We start from the raw sequence: 17,336 nt of genomic DNA, 5'->3' as shown, positions 1-17,336 counted from the left end.
CATCCACGGACACCGTGTATATGCTAATTTCGTCGACGTAGGCCGACGTCGCGACGCGTGTTCGATGACACGCGTGCAAAAGTGCAAATGCGCGTAGCATCGGCGTCTCGCACATAATTCTGACAGGCAGTTCGAATAATTAAAAATCAGATCGATTCGTCGTCCGGTTGCGGGCTCCGATACAGCCGATATACAAAATAAGAATCGGATCGGCCGGGTCGCGGATGAGCGCCGTCGTCCCTTGCATACGTGGCAGCGGCCGGCAGCCAATGAGAGGAGCGGGTGGCCGATAGGCGTGGCTTGTGGCGCCTAGCACAGCTCGCTCTACGTCCGGCCGCCATAGCGCTACGAGGGATCGAGTCGTGCGCGTGTAATAATTCGCACAGCTTCGTCGTGCTCGCTCGTACGAATTCTCGCGAATCGCGTTCGCGGCGAGGAAGTCGTGGCAAGTCTTCTGATCCCGCGACGATCCTGCCCATCTTAGGAGGTTGTCGTCTCGGTTCCGTTCCCGGAAGACCGCGGAATAATAAACAGCAGCCTCGTAAAAAGGTAAGTGGTCGTCGCGGCGTGCCGGTCGTCGTTAAACACCGTTAAACGTGTTGACGCGACGTAATACGCCGGTATACCTAGCCGATCAATCCCCGACGACGACGACGGTGTGTCGATGACCCCCGCTGCGCCCTATCATCCATATGTCATCGTCCTGTTACCTCGAATCCCGGGGATCCCTTTTCGCCGCTCCGAAAATTTTGCCAACTCTCCGTTTTATCAGTCCGCCTCTGCACACGTATACACGATGGAAGTCCCGTCGTGCTATTAGGACATTTCTCAAGGACAGATTCACCAGCGTGTAAGATTCGCGATTTTCGATTCGTTTCTTCTCAGAGGAAATTTTGCGGAGTATTATTATATTTATTCATCGTTTGCGCTCACTTTTGTTTTTTCTCAAAGTGTGTCTATTCTTCACTCGTATGTACAGTTAATTGTTTCTTTAGTCTTTTGTTATTTATAATAGTTGAGTAAAGGGCATTTTTTTTTCTTACAAATATCAGTATTAATGTGTTTTCTTGACGATTTATGTGGAATCTTTCAACAGTGTATATCGATAGATCTAAAGGGCAAACAGTTATATAAATACATTTGGACTATGTAATGCTGATGATATTTAGAAAGATAAGAAAATGTGAGAAAGTAGAAAGAAAATTGTGCATTAACAACTAATAATAAATATAATTTGCTTTATAAAATATTGAGTAAGATGTGATAAATGCCTTGTAGATAAGAGAGTGAAAATGGATATCCAGACAGGACTTGTGTACATTGGAATTGTCGTCATCTCTGCTGCAGTTATCGCTTCTATATCAATGTTTGGTATAAAAGAGAAGTCTTATGAAGAAGCAATCGCCGAGCAGAGGAAGCTTCCTGATGATTTATTGTCAAGTATGTCAGTTAAACTATCTTTTCTGTAAAATCAAATTTTCAATTTGATGAAACATTTTAATGCATGTGAAATATAATGTGGTTCCAAAATAAAAATTAAAAAAGATTTATTTAGGTAGAAATTAAATAACATAATTGATATAATATAGATAAATTAATGAAGTAATAAATGTAACAAAAATATATTTTGTATAATATCTTATGTCTTAAAAACTCATCAAATTTCCAGATAAAAAGGATAAAAATAAAGAAAAGAAACACAAAAATAAGGCTGGGAAGAAAGTAAAAGAGAAGAAAGAAGAGAAAGATGAAAAGGATGATAAGGATGAAAGTACAGAACATGTACAATTTGAAGAGACTCCCCAAATACTGCCTCCTGAACCACCAGTACAAGTAAGCTTGCAACTTATTATTAAAATTTATTGTTGTTATTTATTAAAGAGACTGCAATCCATAAAAATCAAACAAAATTAATGGTATGGATTATCTCTTTAATATTGTTATAAGAAAGATGCTTGCACAAATCTATTTTAATTATTAGATAAATGTACATATTTGTATATGTATGTATGTTTAATATTTATATATTTTCTGTATTATGTTTACATGCAGATGTACTATAATTATGATTAGTTCCTTAAAGAAGTGTATATAAAGCTAAAGTATTCAAGATTTGAATGCTTATATGTTTCATGCATGAAATACAATAACCTAGGTGACACATAATATGACATATCATTATCTAACTGAAAAGAGATTTATGAACAAGGCTGAATGTCACATATTTTTATTCTATTGTCATATAAGACACACATCTACACATAAAATTGATATAATAATTACTATTTCACATTTAATTTTACATTTTCAAAATCCATCTAATAATAACAACACTACAATCTTTAATATGGGTTATGAATATACATAACAGATAAAAGAATTATTAAAAAAAAGAAAATGTTTCATATCATTTACGCATATTCATATTGTACATAAGAATATTTAAATAAATATCAATATATGTTAATTATACAATATGCATGAATGTGATCAGCAAATTTTGTATAAGTTTTTATGTACAATATGAATATGATATAATTTGACAGTTTATATAAATTCTTGTACATTATATATACATTATATAATAATGGGCATTGAATAACTTACAGCAAAGAATCCACATAAGATACTATAAATTTCTTCACATTTAAGATCACGTTCCATATTATATGATATGATACAATATAATGCGACATGGTAAAATCTTTTTCATAATATATAAATGGATTTACTCACATTAAACTTGCATTGATGTAAAAACAAATATGGAATAATATTTTGTATTGTGTCATCGAATATTGTCAATTACTATTATTTAATAAGTTTTGTTTCTTTGAGAATATTTACAAATTTTTTAAATAAATTTTGTTCTATCACATTTCTTTCTAGAGAAAATTGCGATTTGATATAAAGCCAATTATAAATTATAAAATCATATTTATTATAGTACATATAAGTGACATATGCAAAATATATTGTATGTCACTTTTTTATTACTGCTTTCAATTGTTTTAATTTTCTTTAAACAATTTACAGTAATTTTTATTTTATAAAATACAGATTTTTTTAACGATATTTTATCTTTCATAAATGTTATTTTAAAAGATCAAAGTTTATCACTTTCTTCAACATTATTTAACAAATTTATATAAATGATGTATTGGTAAGTTATCTGAAAGATATACACACACATACTTTATTAAAATGAGAGGTTACTATTTGCCAAATCGTGTATGAACTAAATATTATTGGATTTTTAAAAAATTTTTATTAAAATTGTTTTATAAAAATTACTAAATAATAAGAAAGAATTCGTAGATATAATTTTTCAATAATATGTTCTATATTAAGAACATTATTTTGATTGGATCTTTAGGCTGCTAGTTGATTATTTCTTACATACATGTGTCCCATTGATAAGTAACTCTGAAAGAGTTCAAGATTATTTTCTAAAAATAACTTCATCATACATGCAACAGCATTCCGATGATATTGCTTCACTTTTTTTTCTCTTTCTCTCTTTTTCTCTCTTCCTCGACCATCTTATCACTTAGATTACAAGAGTCAGACATGACAAATCTCTTTACCAAGTTAGAAAATTGGATTTTTGCCATAGAATTTTAGTCAACTTTTTATATTTTAATTTTTTATATTACAATTGTACATGCAATGTTTTCATTGTAATTGTTATAAACTCTACTTTCATTCTTTATAAAGAAAGTATTGAAAAATAATTAAAACAATGATATGATGGAAATGATAAATTTCAGGTTTATGTGCTCGACAAGAGGACAAAATAAATATAAGGTGAAAAATGGCTTAATGATAAATCGCTAGCAATAATTAATTATCAATTATTATATTAATTTTTTTATAATTTTATTAAATTTTAATGTAACACATTTATCAACAATTTATATAAGTCGTCAATAACTTAAAGTAATTATTTAAATTACATTCTATTATGTAAAACATATAAAATATTATGGTATAATATAATGATTAATTAAGTTATGTGTGTATGCCCATTGTTATATGATATAACATGAAATTTTTTGAGTATGCTGCTTGATATCTCCTTTTTTAACACATTGCTTTCTGGATCAAAATAATATGAGAGCATTGTATATCTGCATTAACTCTTAGGAGAGTAACAAAGGCAATAAGAAGAAAGGAAAAGTTGAAAAGATAAAGCCAATCCTCGTAAATAAAGACGAGCCATTGGTCAATGTGACTGAATTGAATCCCTTACAACTTCCCTTGGCAGAAGCTAATCATTTTGACCTCATTCATCCAAAGGATGACCTTGAACTCATACGGAGTCAGAGTGTGAGTGATGATCATTTGCACAATTTCTTACACAATTTCTTGCATCACGCATATTTAACTATACTTTGCATTTTGCTTTACTTTATAATTTAATGGCTGTAAATATAATAGTGGGTTGCTGAAAGAAAAGCAAAGTTAACTGCTTTGTAAAGCATTGATTACAATTCTTTAAGATTGTTATCATATCTGCTATTGTGTGTATGTATGTGTGTATGTGTGTGTATTGATTTTTTTTATTAATTTTCTTTGTTCCTATTATTTGAAAAAATCATTTGTCTATGGAAATGTATATACAATTATTGGAGATTGTTTAAAATGTTTATTAACAAGAAGTATATCAATTATTCATGAAACATTAACAATGCTGGAGATGTTAATAAATATTTCAGATGATAACAATGGGTTCTTTATATTGCTTATAACTGGAGCTTTTAATATATTCCATCTGTTTTCTCGAGTTTTTTTCATTTAGTTATTTTGCAGGAATAATATAATATTATAATAACAATATATATTTGTTACAATACAGAGAGAGAATCTTCAGCAGATTATTCAAACGGAGACAGCAGAGAAAGCCAACAAATCACCAAAGGATACACCAACAAAATTGAAGAAAAATAACAAAGACACTGTAAAGAAGAAGGATGAAAACACTAAAGATGAGAAACAGGACTCTAATGCTCATACTAATGCGTTCTCTAATAAAGAAGCTATGAAAGAAGTGAAGGAGCAGCAGAAAGAGACGCCAGTTAAGGAAGTAAGAGAAGTTATTAAAGAAGTTGTGGTCCAGCAACTATCAAACAAGGAGCCCAAAAAGACCAAAAGAAAGAATGACATTTTATCTCAAATTGGTAAGCCATATTATTTGCAAAAAGATATAATTATTTATATTTTAAGCTTATATATTGTATTATTTCTTCACAATTACTTTTCTTAGATATTGCTTTTATATTATTTGAGACTTCTGTTACTTTTAATTCATGCTTATCTCTATAGTCACACCTGTTTAAATCAATAATCCATTTCAATAGTGAATGACAAAAGTATAGTACCTTGGAGATGATCTAAATCTGTGTGTGTGTTTCTTACAGAGAGCAAATCAATATCTAACCTGATGTTACAGTCTATAGTCTACTATTTAATTGATTGGAAATATGACTTTACTTCTTCCTGTATGCTATAACACTTGCAAGCTCTTGTTTTTACAGTTTACATTATCTGATAGTAATATTCACACATGTACATTTCTATATTTGATATATTTTTAATATGAGATATATTTGTATCATGATTTATATACATTTTATATGAAAAAAATTGGTTATAAAATCGCGATTACAATACATAAATGTCGCTTTTGTGAATTTTCTAAATAAATTAGTTTACATAAAAAAATATAAATTAAAGTCCCATAAAACTCATGTAAACTATGTGAAGAATCTGTTCAAAGCAAAGCAAGCAAATTCCTTTGAAGTGCTTTGGAATGTGGTTGAGGTAGGATCACTTCCCCCTCCACACTCATACACAGGTCATTGTCCGTGCGCTTAGTATCGGTAGTGCTGTAATACGAAGTAAATCTTTAAAATAAATAATGTAACAAATCTTAGATATATTTTGAAAACAACGTAATTTATAAACATTGAAAAACTTCTACACTTTTTGCAAATTTAACTATATAAAAAAATTATATTCTTATATAAAACTCATGACTCATCCGTATTATCTATAAACTTTTATTTTCAACGTAAATAGTTTTTATAGCAGAGTATATAAAAAATGAAAATTTTTTGCAATGAAAAATTCAAGATATTATTAATTTCATTTTTTTTATTTCTAGATGGAGATGCTGTCAATGTTGAATTATTGATGCTATGTATTCAGAAGGCTGAGCTTAGTCGATCTGAAATACAGATTCTCACTAATCAACTCTTGAATAAGCAGCAGGACAACCCGTTAGAGCATTCAGAATGGACGGAGGGTCGTGCCGATCCTGTTATCAAGCTAAAAAAGCAATTAGCGGAGAAGGAAAAAGCGTTGGCTGATGAACACGAAGCGAGCGTGGCTTTCCAAAATAAATTGAAGGAATTACGAGCTGAGTTTAATTCTGAGAAATCTCGGCTTTTAGCGAACGTCAGACAGCTTGAAGAATCGCTGAACGCCAAAATTACAGAGACTCAGACCTCGCACACTCGAATGCAACATATTTTGGAAAGCCATGCCGCGGAAAAACAAGGTTTCGCCAGGCAAATCGAACAGCTGCAAACCAAAGTGAACGAAGATGCGGCTATCATTCATAAATTGCAAGAGGATCAAGGACAAACTCAGGGCCACTTGCAACAGGAGTTGATGGCACAGCGTAAGCAAATGGAAGTGCAATTTGCTCAGATGCGCGAGAACGAGAACGCGTTGAAGACTCAGCTGGCCCAGAAACACGTAGAGGTGCAGGAGTTGCAAAACGAGCTGCAAGCGACTTGCGAGAGCAGTACTGCGGAAATAGAGATGTTACGTCAACAGTTGGCTATAATGCAAGGTCAATTGATGCATTCAGAATCACAATTGCAACATTTCAAGGAAACGAGCGATCGGCTACAGGACGTTGCCAGGCAACTTGAGGTGAGTTCTGTAATAATTTATAGTTGAGTTTAAAAAAGATATATAAATTTAGTTGTTTTTTATTGAATCTTTTCCTTGATAATTAGGAATCCCATTGTGCACATGCAGACTTGGATCACAGGTTGAAAAACGCGCATCGGCATGAACAGGAGTTGCAAAAGCAAGTAAATTCGCTGCAGGCCGAGTTGAATCTTGTGAAAAGTGAAGCCAATGAAGCGCCTACTTTAAAAGTGGAACTTGGCAAGGCTCAAGCTGAACTGATGAAATTAAAGTCAGAATTGTCAGTTTCGTTAAATGAGGCGAAATCGGAAGCTGTCGAAATAACAGCTTTGACAACCGCTTTGAATAATAAAGAGGATGAATTGAAAAAATCTCAGGACAAATTCAACATCGTACTGAACGATCTGCAACAATCCAACGCGCAAGCCACGCGTATGGAATCCAAAGTGAATTCTATGCAGAAGGAAATGGATATGTTGAAGGTCGATTTTGAGAAAACGGAACGAAATTTGAAAGAGGCGAAGAACAACGCGAACAAGTATCAAAACGAGATGCAAAGGATTCAAGAGACATTGGCAGGCGTACAAGCGGAATTGACTAATGCTCATACTCAGATCAAGGAGGCCAATGGAACTACGAGCGAATTGAAAGCTCTACAAACTGAAATCAATAGACTACAAAACAGTGAGAAAAAAGCGGGAGAAGCACAATTTCGAATTATGACACTACAGGAAGAAAATGATAGACTGCGTGTTGAAGTATTATTTATTTATTACTTTTTTTAGTCTTTAAATCAATTTTTATGTATATTTTTATAAATATGGTTATGATATCGGTATATATTTCAAATTATAAGATATGTATCTAAAGATATTAACATATATGTCTTATATATGTGCAGCTTGCAGATGCTATAGAAAAACAGAAGGAGCTTCAACAACAGCGTGAGCAAGAAAAAATCCTTACAAATATATTAGCCGTTACTACCGAACCTCCGCATATTAATTCGTATGTATATGTGATTTTTTATTTAACATAATACATATTTTTTGACAATGTATATACACAAAATTTTCATTCCATCTTGTATAATTGTTATATTTTAACCAAGTTAACTGATCTCTATGAAATATTTATTCTTTAAATATTTAGGGAAGAGAAAGCTTTACTGGAGTCATTAAAAACTGAGTTAACGCATAAGGAGGAAGAGCTCAATAAAGTAAATGAACGGATACATGTATTAGAAAATGATGCAAACAAACATCAACGTTTTATTAACCAACTAGAAGAAGCTTTGGAAGTCCAGAAGTCCAAAAATAATGTAAGTATTTTATTGAATTAAAATATTTTCCTATATTTTTTATACTTGACAGATTTTATATATGTTAAGTTATATTTTCTCCATATATACTTTTAGCCTGAATCTAATTGCAATTTATATATAAAACACATTAGTACATATTTATTGCTTTCATTACTTTGTTAATTTCTTTTCTTATATAAACCGCACATGCAGCATATTCTCATTTTTATCATTTTTTATCATAAAATTGTTTTTAAGCACGAAAATTTATAATTTATTATAGTAGCATAAAATTTATTATTTACGGGGTTTTTCTTAATTTTCTATATTACACACAGGAATTACGCACAAAGAATTGGAAAGTGATGGAAGCTCTTACTGCTGCTGAATCGCGTGCCAAATTTAATGGTGAAAAAGATATCAAAGTATGTTCTCTCTTTACTATTATACTTATTTCAAATAATATTATTCGACTTATCATAAACTCAACTATTACAATAGTATTTATCATAATATACTAATTTAATAAACTTTTATCATTTTATCTTAATTATTTCATGGATAGTAAACACTAACTAATGTAAATATTATTTTATTTATTAATGATAGAAAAAAGTTAAATTTGTTTCCGGATAATTCATAATATTAATAATATTAATTATTATATTTCTTAAATATTAAATCTTTCTTTTTTGTATAATATTATTTCTTTTGATTTAATCAGGAAACAAAACAAAAAGTCAAAGAGGAGCAAGAAGAAATAACTAAGGCTCTTCTACAGAGGATATTCCCAGAAATTAAAGTGTCTGAGAAAACTCATGAACAATGGCTTAAAACTTTCGAAGATGAAGTAAGCACTATTATAAATGAGTTAAAACAGACACATAAGGATCAAATAAATCCAGAATTGGAAAGGCAAAATAAAAACCTACAAAGCATGATTTCACATTACAAACAGATTATCGATGATACGGTGGGTTCTTTTTATCAAATATTTTATTATACACACATATATATACATATATACATATATATATATATATATATATATAATGTGTGTGTGTGTGTGTGTTTATTTAAAATTTTACTTATCTTTTTTAGGAAGGTATGCTTAACAAACTACAGAGTCACATAGAATCCGAGGAAACAAGATGGCAGTCGCAACTTCGACAAAAAGAAAACGAAGTGGTGAATCTTAGAGTAGAACTTAACAATATGCAAGCCAAATTAATTGCAAGCGAAGAGGTAAGAATTACAAAGATTTTAAAGGTAATAATTTCTTAATTCTGCAGCATTTTTTTCATTATTTTTTGATATAAATTAAGCAGAGGGTGAGAGAGACAGAAGATCATGCAGAACAGAATCGCGTTGAAAAATTACTTAAAACCGCGGAAAAAGGTACTCTTGGAGAACTAGATAGTCATGAACTGGCCACTTTAGAACAATTACAAGAGGTAAAAAAGAATTTATTATTTTGTCTTATTATGTTTTCTTATTGATATCGCATATTAATAACAATTTTATATTAATACACATGTGTGTAGTATGATATTATTTGAATAAAAATTAAAAATGTAATGTTGGTAATGCTGCTTTATTATGTTGTATTCGTATATTGTTTCAGGAGAAGGCTAGATTATCGCAGGAGCTGGAAGTAGAATGCAGTAAAAGGGCGACATTGGATGCTGAAGTTACGAAATTACGTTCCCTTGTTGAAACTAGCGAAACGAGTTTAGCATACGAAAAAAGTCTTGTCACGCAGCTTCAACAGGAAATGTCCCAACTTAAGGTATTTTTGTTTATAGTATTATTTAATTTTCTGTTGCTTAATATATAAAATTGGCTTAATATATAAAAAAATAATGAAAAAAATGCTGAAGAATTAAGCAATTATTATCTTTAAAATCTTCGTAATCTTTATCTCTTTACTTGCAATTAATATATAACGATAAATATTTAAAATAATAATGCGAGTAAATTCTATGGAAAATAAAATGTTTTTATCATTTCTAGAACGAAATTTGCGGTGGCTGTAGCAGCTCAGAGCAGTCTATGCTGAATGGTCCTCCTACATCAGATTCTCTTCAATCCGAGGTTGGTATCTACTAGTAAGGGTTTATTTGACTTCTATTTATATGGTGCCTTCTTTATCAGAAATACTATATATAGCTTTTATAACAACAAATAGTAACAAAATTTTTTTAATACAAGCGTAAGGTATTGCGCTATGCTGCAAAACGCTGACATAATACTTCACTAATCACAGAAAATTTAATGCCAATAATTATTAATTAACAGCTGCCTGATTGTGATTGTTCTTTTGTATATATGATAAAACTAAAGCAGTATGAAAATTGTTATTGCAAAATTGATAATATATTAATGTATCACACACATAAATAGTATCTTAATATGTATGTATATTTTTATTTTTGATATGACGAATTGAAACTATGAGATATAAATATTTAAAATTTTTTTCAATTTTTTAATAACAATTTTTTATTCTATCTTATAGATTTTATATTATATAATTAAAAGAGATAAAGGACTATTTAAGAACTTATTTCTGCAATTTCTATGCAAAACTCATATGAAATTATCAATTTTTTAATAACATTATTTATATATCATAAAAAAAGAAAGGAATATCTTTATCTATGCTATGTGTACACATATAATGTGTACGAAAAATAGAGACAAAAGATCTTTGTGATCTGTGAAATTATAATTAATACTTCTTGTTTTAAAACTTTAAAATCACATATATTTATATTAATTGAACAAATGAGGAAATGCCACATCATTATTTATCTAGAATCTTATTAAATATATACAGTTTTGCAATAGAATTATGTATTACAAACGCTCATTTGCGAATTTGTTGAAAAAAATATTCCATGAATATTATATATTCATGCTTGCTAAAAAAAAGTATTGATGTAATTGTCACTGGTTATATATTCTAAGCTGTTTTATATTATGTATACCCCTGGAGCTCTAGTCAACACAGTGATTAATTTGCTTGAGATATATTGCAGAAAAAAATATTATTTATATAATATGTTGATAAAAAACGATTTTTTGTATTCTTAAAAGTATCTAGCTATATTTCAATTACATATTTTTATTAGCAATTTGATTACTGTGTGTCAATTATAAAATTGTGTTAATATCTATATATAGAACGGCAATTTTGCAAATTTTTATCGACGTGTTGTATTCATTCTCATTACATTTGTGAATTGTTAATTGTGATTTGATAAATTGCCGTTTCCTTTAAATAGTCAGATAATATATAATGCAATAATCTGGAATATAACAGCCTCCCCTATCGTCTGACGCTCTGATAGCTGCATTAGAAAGTACTCTGCTCAAGAATACAGAGTTTGCAAACTGTTCCATAACCAAGCCTGTCAATTTGGTCAGTCAGTCTGAACAAGAAATTGAGAACAGCTCCCTTACTACAAAATACTCCTCCAAATCTTGTCATATGACAGATCACAACACACAGGCTAATTGGAACCAGCAACATAAAAAGCACAAGAAAAAGAGGAAGGTAAACTTATAAGTCTGAGACAGAAAAGAAATGTTACTGGCTCGATTATTGTAATAGGTGCACTTCAGTTGATTATTGAAATGAAATATATTTATTAGGGCTCAATATTACAAAGAATATTATATAAAGTTTTTTTACACAATATTTCTTGACATTGTAAAAATGATAATTTTATTTGAGTATTTATCAATTTTTTGCAATTAAATCTGTCCATTTTTAAAAAGAAAAAAAAAATATTTTTTGTATTTTAAAGTTAATTTACATATTACTGCATGATGCTCTAATACGAGATTTCTTTTTATATGATGCATAATTTACATGATTAAAAGAAATGATGAGAGAATATAGAAAAAATTATACTGCAATAATAAATATTGGAAACGTAAGAATATTGAAAATGTAAGAAACTTTGAAAAATATTTACTTTGTAATATACATATGTATATATATACTTTCGATAGATATTCTTTGTGATAATACTAAGTCTTCCTGAGTATTATTATCATTTCTCTGCTATTTAAGTAATATTGTTTCGATAGCTTATATATCTTTAAGCAATACTTTTTTATTGTGTAGATTGATTTTGTATAGTTTAACGTATTATTTTATTATTGTGGTTATTAGAGCAAAAAAGAGCCAACCACATTATTATTCAAGTAGCATGTGATTTGGAAAGTAATGGTAAAAGTAATGTAGATAAAGAAATTAATTTTTTAAACTCTGTTGTATAGCTCAAAATTATTATTATTATTATTTTTATTTAGAAGACGTGCTATAAAATAATAAGTATATGCACTAGTACATTAATGTTGCTTAAACAAATGTACTAGATTTAAATTTTTAATTTTTATGGAAAAATATTCTTTTGTTATGTTATCTCTAAAAATATATAGTATTTATTTATTTTTTTGTGCAATTTATTAGATACAATCACGTAATCAATTAAAATAATGATAAACTCGGCAAGATACATAAAAAATTACGAGATTTGTAGATATTATGTTATACATTTGCAGCGCATTTTTTACATTTCTATATATCTAAAAATTATATATTTACAAAATATTATTATATTATTTATATATTATTTTATATACATATGTATATATACATATATATATATATATATTCTTACTATATATGTATATATATTATATATATATGTAATTTTTATATATATTATTTATATATATTATACATATATATATTTTGTATATATGTGTATATGTACATATTTACATATATGCATTATATATATATATATATATATAATACTAGACAATAAAACAAGCATTTAGGAGCGTTTTGATACTTTTTATATTCTAAGCGATGAAACAATACGATTTTTATTTAAGATATGTATAATATTATAATAATGACCTGTAAATCAGATGTGAGATTATTTTTTGACTGAATATGGGGGCTTTTTTTAAAATTTAAAATAAAACAAATGAGAAATTTGTGATTTTAACAGTAGTCTTTATCCCAGTGTTTGTATCAGTATAAAAAAAATTTAATTATATGATAATATTTATACGTACATAATATTGTTAATACTTCACAATCACAGATCACCGTCCAATTCTTACGACTCATAAGAAAAAATAGCCTTGTTCAAATACTTGCTCTGTGATCAATAACAATTTAATTGTTTTGATTGTTTCGACAGTCCACTAAGAAAACCATGGCAAAACGGCGCAGATTCGCAGGTATGCAAATCTAAAGATGAGATACTGAGATGTTTTCTCCTAGCCTTTTGAAAAATTTTAATAGTAGATTACCGCTAGAACAATTCATGTCAGGTCTTATCAATTTATTTTATGAATTAGTTTCTCATCTCACATTATTCTGTTGTGACATTAAATTTTTGACATTCATATTCATAAATATTTTCAATTTTTGTATTTATATTATTATATTTTATCTTTTTTATTTAATAAAATATAACAATAAATTTCTAATAGTTTTTGATGTAAGCCAATGTTATAAAATGTCATAATTTTTTAAATTCCATCAGCTTTTCTTAACCAATTAGATTTATAATTATATTATCACGATTTAATAAATTTTAAAAATATTCTATAAATTATATAAAAATGGAAATACACATAAAAGAATATATATTTTTATTGAACAATAATATGAAAACTATAATAAAAAGCAAAATCTACATAATGCAATCTATACTATAAAATGTCTTTAAATATGTCACACAGTAAATATATAGGCCATATTAATAGTACTGTTAGTCTATGTTTATTATTTGGAACATACATTTTGTATACATTTTTTATGCGTTGATGTTTGTGCGAAAAATGATAAGTTATAAAATAAATTTTTTGTTTAATTACATTTTATATTTTCCAATTTTTTTTAAATTTATATTTATGCAAATAATGTATACTTTTGTAATGTATACACATATATAATTTTTTTTAATTTCATAAAATATATTTAATATTATTAGTTGCGTGTAATTTTTGTTTATACTTGATTTTATTTATATTTTTATATTCCATAAATATGTTTTACAGTGGTTATTGTTGGCTTTATATATTTTATTTTGTGACTATGATATTATATAAATGTCTTTTTGCATCTTGTGTTTTTTGGCACATAATATGGCTAGAAAAATAATTTCTATTCCCATCTTTGATTATTGCCGATTATGACTTACGAAACTGGCTGTTTAATCCATACATAATTCATAATTTATATATACATATATGTAATTTCTAAATCAGGTAAATATAGTTGATATATTTTATTTATATAAGATAATATAAAATTATCATTATAAAGCTGCATCGATCAATAAAAAGAGTAATATGCGTTATATATGTTTAAAAACCAAAGACAAATGTAACATGTTTAAAAAATGTACATACTTAGAATTTTTATCAGCACAAACACTGGAGTAAAGGGTACACTGCGCGAAAAAGATAAAAATAGTGTATTCATTAAATTAATTAATCATTATAACAATTAATAATTATTTTTCATAGCAATATTTAACATACTTTTATTTTACATATCGCTCTTTATTTATTTTTTTTGCTATGTATTTTATGTGAGCTTAAAATACTAACACAATGGTAAAATAGCTTCAAAAATTATAATAAATATTTATTTTCGTAATATTACGTGCTTTGCATTTTTTTTCTATTAAAATATTTTTGTCTAGTATTAATATATTGCTTGAAAAATAAAAAGCGATGAGACAGAATTTTCAGAGAGCTAAATACATATTATTGTTATTACCATTGTTGTAGCTTTCGACAAAAATTCTGCTTTATTGCTTTTTATTTTTATATGTATCGATGTAAAATCTCGAATACAATCAACTATAAATAATATATAGGCTAAGTATTTTAATAATTTTAATTTTTAAAAATGTTGCTTTTTTAATTATTTATTTACATATTTAATGTGTGTAGCGAATATTGTATGTGCATGATTCATAAATTGCTTTCTAGGAAAATGGAATTTTTTATTATTTATCTATTTAGTGTTTTATTGTAAATATTGCATGTATATTTTTTTCCAAATTGCTGTCTGGTGTAAAACGATAGATATTTTTTTAAATATGCATGCTTATAATTAATTGTAACATAATTTAATAGCATGAACTAACTTTCTCTTTTAGCTATATATTAGATTGAGATATTAGAAAGATGATGCAAGAAGTCCTATTAATAAGAAATATTTTATTGATGTGTAACATTTCTTATTAATAATCAGTAGTGTCATGCGCAATCTTTCACAGATCTTAAATTGTTCTTCCACAAAATTTTTCCATTAAATAGATATTTAAATTTTGCGTGATTCACAATTGATATGCAATATTTTTAATGCTGATTATTGATTTTATATATTTAGTCTATTTTATACGGAAGAACAAGAATGTTGTTTTATATTAGTAAATTATTAATTACACAGTATATTAAAATATACTTTATTCATTCTATTAATGTACTTTTTCAGGGTGGTTCAGGAAAAAAATAACTTCGAAAAATAAGCTGCGTTAGTGCAGTGCATTTACTGACTGTTTAAAAGAGATGGGATGCAGCACTGCTATATAGATATAAATGGCATACTTTGCTACTCAGAAGACTAAATATAAAGTGAAAATATTACGGATAATGTTTATTGTAAAAAAAATACAAAATATCATATTTTATTATGTGGAAAAAACTATAGATAATTAAACTCGTAGCGATTATAAATGGAAAATTTTGAGATACTAGCGCATGTGATGGTTATATAATTTATAATTATTAATAGCTATACAATACACAAATGTAAAGGTTATCAAAATTGTGCGTTACAAATTGCCGATATTAATTGTTTATAGATTCTATAAACTGTAACAATTAATAAATTTTAATTATGTTATGCGAAAAGTATAAGAACATCACACTCACAGCATGTTCTTGCAATTCGAGAAAAATTGTATAATTAATTGATTAATGTAATTCCATGACTTCATATTACATATTATGATATTGATTCTGATATTATTTCTGAGTCATGCACTTTAATTAGTGCTTGACGACTTTCTTTTTTTCTTTTATTATTAGACGTATTATGGACCAGAAATATAATATATATATATATATAGATATATATATATATAAATATATATACACGTATATGCATAATATCATATAAAATATACGGCATTTTGTTATCGATAGCGAATACAATACACCAGATTTATAAAACAATCTTCATGTTGTTAATTCCATTGTATACAAGTTCAAATTTGTTAATCGATTCACGTGCAATAATCATGTAAGGCGAGTTTGCGTGAACGAGGCGATCCTATATATATATATAAATTATATACAAAAGTTAACGGAAATTATAATTGCGCCCAATGACTGTATTAAATTAAGCATAACACACGAGACGGATTTTCTTATAATTCACTTATAAACTTTTAGTGTAATATTTAACGAGTTTAAATTAACAAACGATTCTATAGATTATTTAAGTAAATAATCCATGAACGGCTATTTATGTTTATATTTAATTATGTTCTGTTTATTATAATTGGACAAACTGTTCTTGTATTGTTGCAAAGTAGCAATATTAGAGCTTTTTGGAGGATTTTTTTTAAACAATTGCATGAATGTTTAAAAACACTGTATTAGACATTAATATTATGTACACTTATAGAGTTCTTTGTTCATTTGTATCATCAATTGGTCGCATTAAAAAAAATAGAATTTATCGTACTGATTTTTTGTAAAAGAGGCATGTATGTTGAGTACACCGCGTACTTATTTACCGTTTTGTATCTAGAAAGCATATTCATAGTTAATAAAAGTTTACTGTTTTACTTATTGCTGTATGCTGTTATAACAAATCTTGAAAATTTCACTTATTTATTAATATATAATAGATTGAGATACCTCTTTTTTTAAATAAATATTTATTATAATCACATTAACATATATACATATACACATAATCAAAGAATAATATATAACATATACTTTGAATCATATCTCTGTAAAATATAACTAA

The 17,336-nt window shown here is 27.7% G+C and overlaps 1 protein-coding gene across 6 annotated transcripts; it reads left to right on the top strand.

Moving 5' to 3' along the window:
• Positions 1-47: 47 nt before the first annotated feature.
• LOC114941125 (uncharacterized) lies at positions 48-17,148 on the top strand. 6 transcript variants are annotated; one of them, XM_085483412.1, is made up of 18 exons: positions 48-549; positions 1,279-1,440; positions 1,670-1,833; positions 4,147-4,329; positions 4,859-5,180; positions 6,167-6,942; positions 7,029-7,700; positions 7,844-7,950; positions 8,095-8,263; positions 8,584-8,670; positions 8,970-9,218; positions 9,347-9,490; positions 9,571-9,699; positions 9,870-10,034; positions 10,259-10,339; positions 11,571-11,804; positions 13,474-13,513; positions 15,789-17,148. In XM_085483412.1, exons 2-18 carry the CDS (start codon positions 1,293-1,295, stop codon positions 15,830-15,832), a joined length of 3,714 nt encoding a protein of 1,237 aa, XP_085339538.1. In that variant the 5' UTR covers positions 48-549; positions 1,279-1,292; the 3' UTR covers positions 15,833-17,148. The 6 variants fall into 6 exon arrangements, with proteins under 6 accessions (XP_085339538.1, XP_029171849.2, XP_029171850.2 ...); XM_029316016.2 differs by lacking the exon at positions 13,474-13,513 and having other exon boundaries at positions 276-549; positions 9,574-9,699; XM_029316017.2 differs by lacking the exon at positions 11,571-11,804 and having other exon boundaries at positions 276-549.
• The last annotated feature ends 188 nt before the right edge of the window (positions 17,149-17,336 follow it).

Source organism: Nylanderia fulva, unplaced genomic scaffold (genome assembly GCF_048542155.1).
Source record: "Nylanderia fulva isolate GAGA-0341 unplaced genomic scaffold, ASM4854215v1 Scaffold25, whole genome shotgun sequence".
Lineage (NCBI taxonomy): Eukaryota > Metazoa > Arthropoda > Insecta > Hymenoptera > Formicidae > Nylanderia > Nylanderia fulva.
Note: the sequence above shows the minus strand (reverse complement) of the source record. Positions and strands in the feature narration are given on the sequence as shown.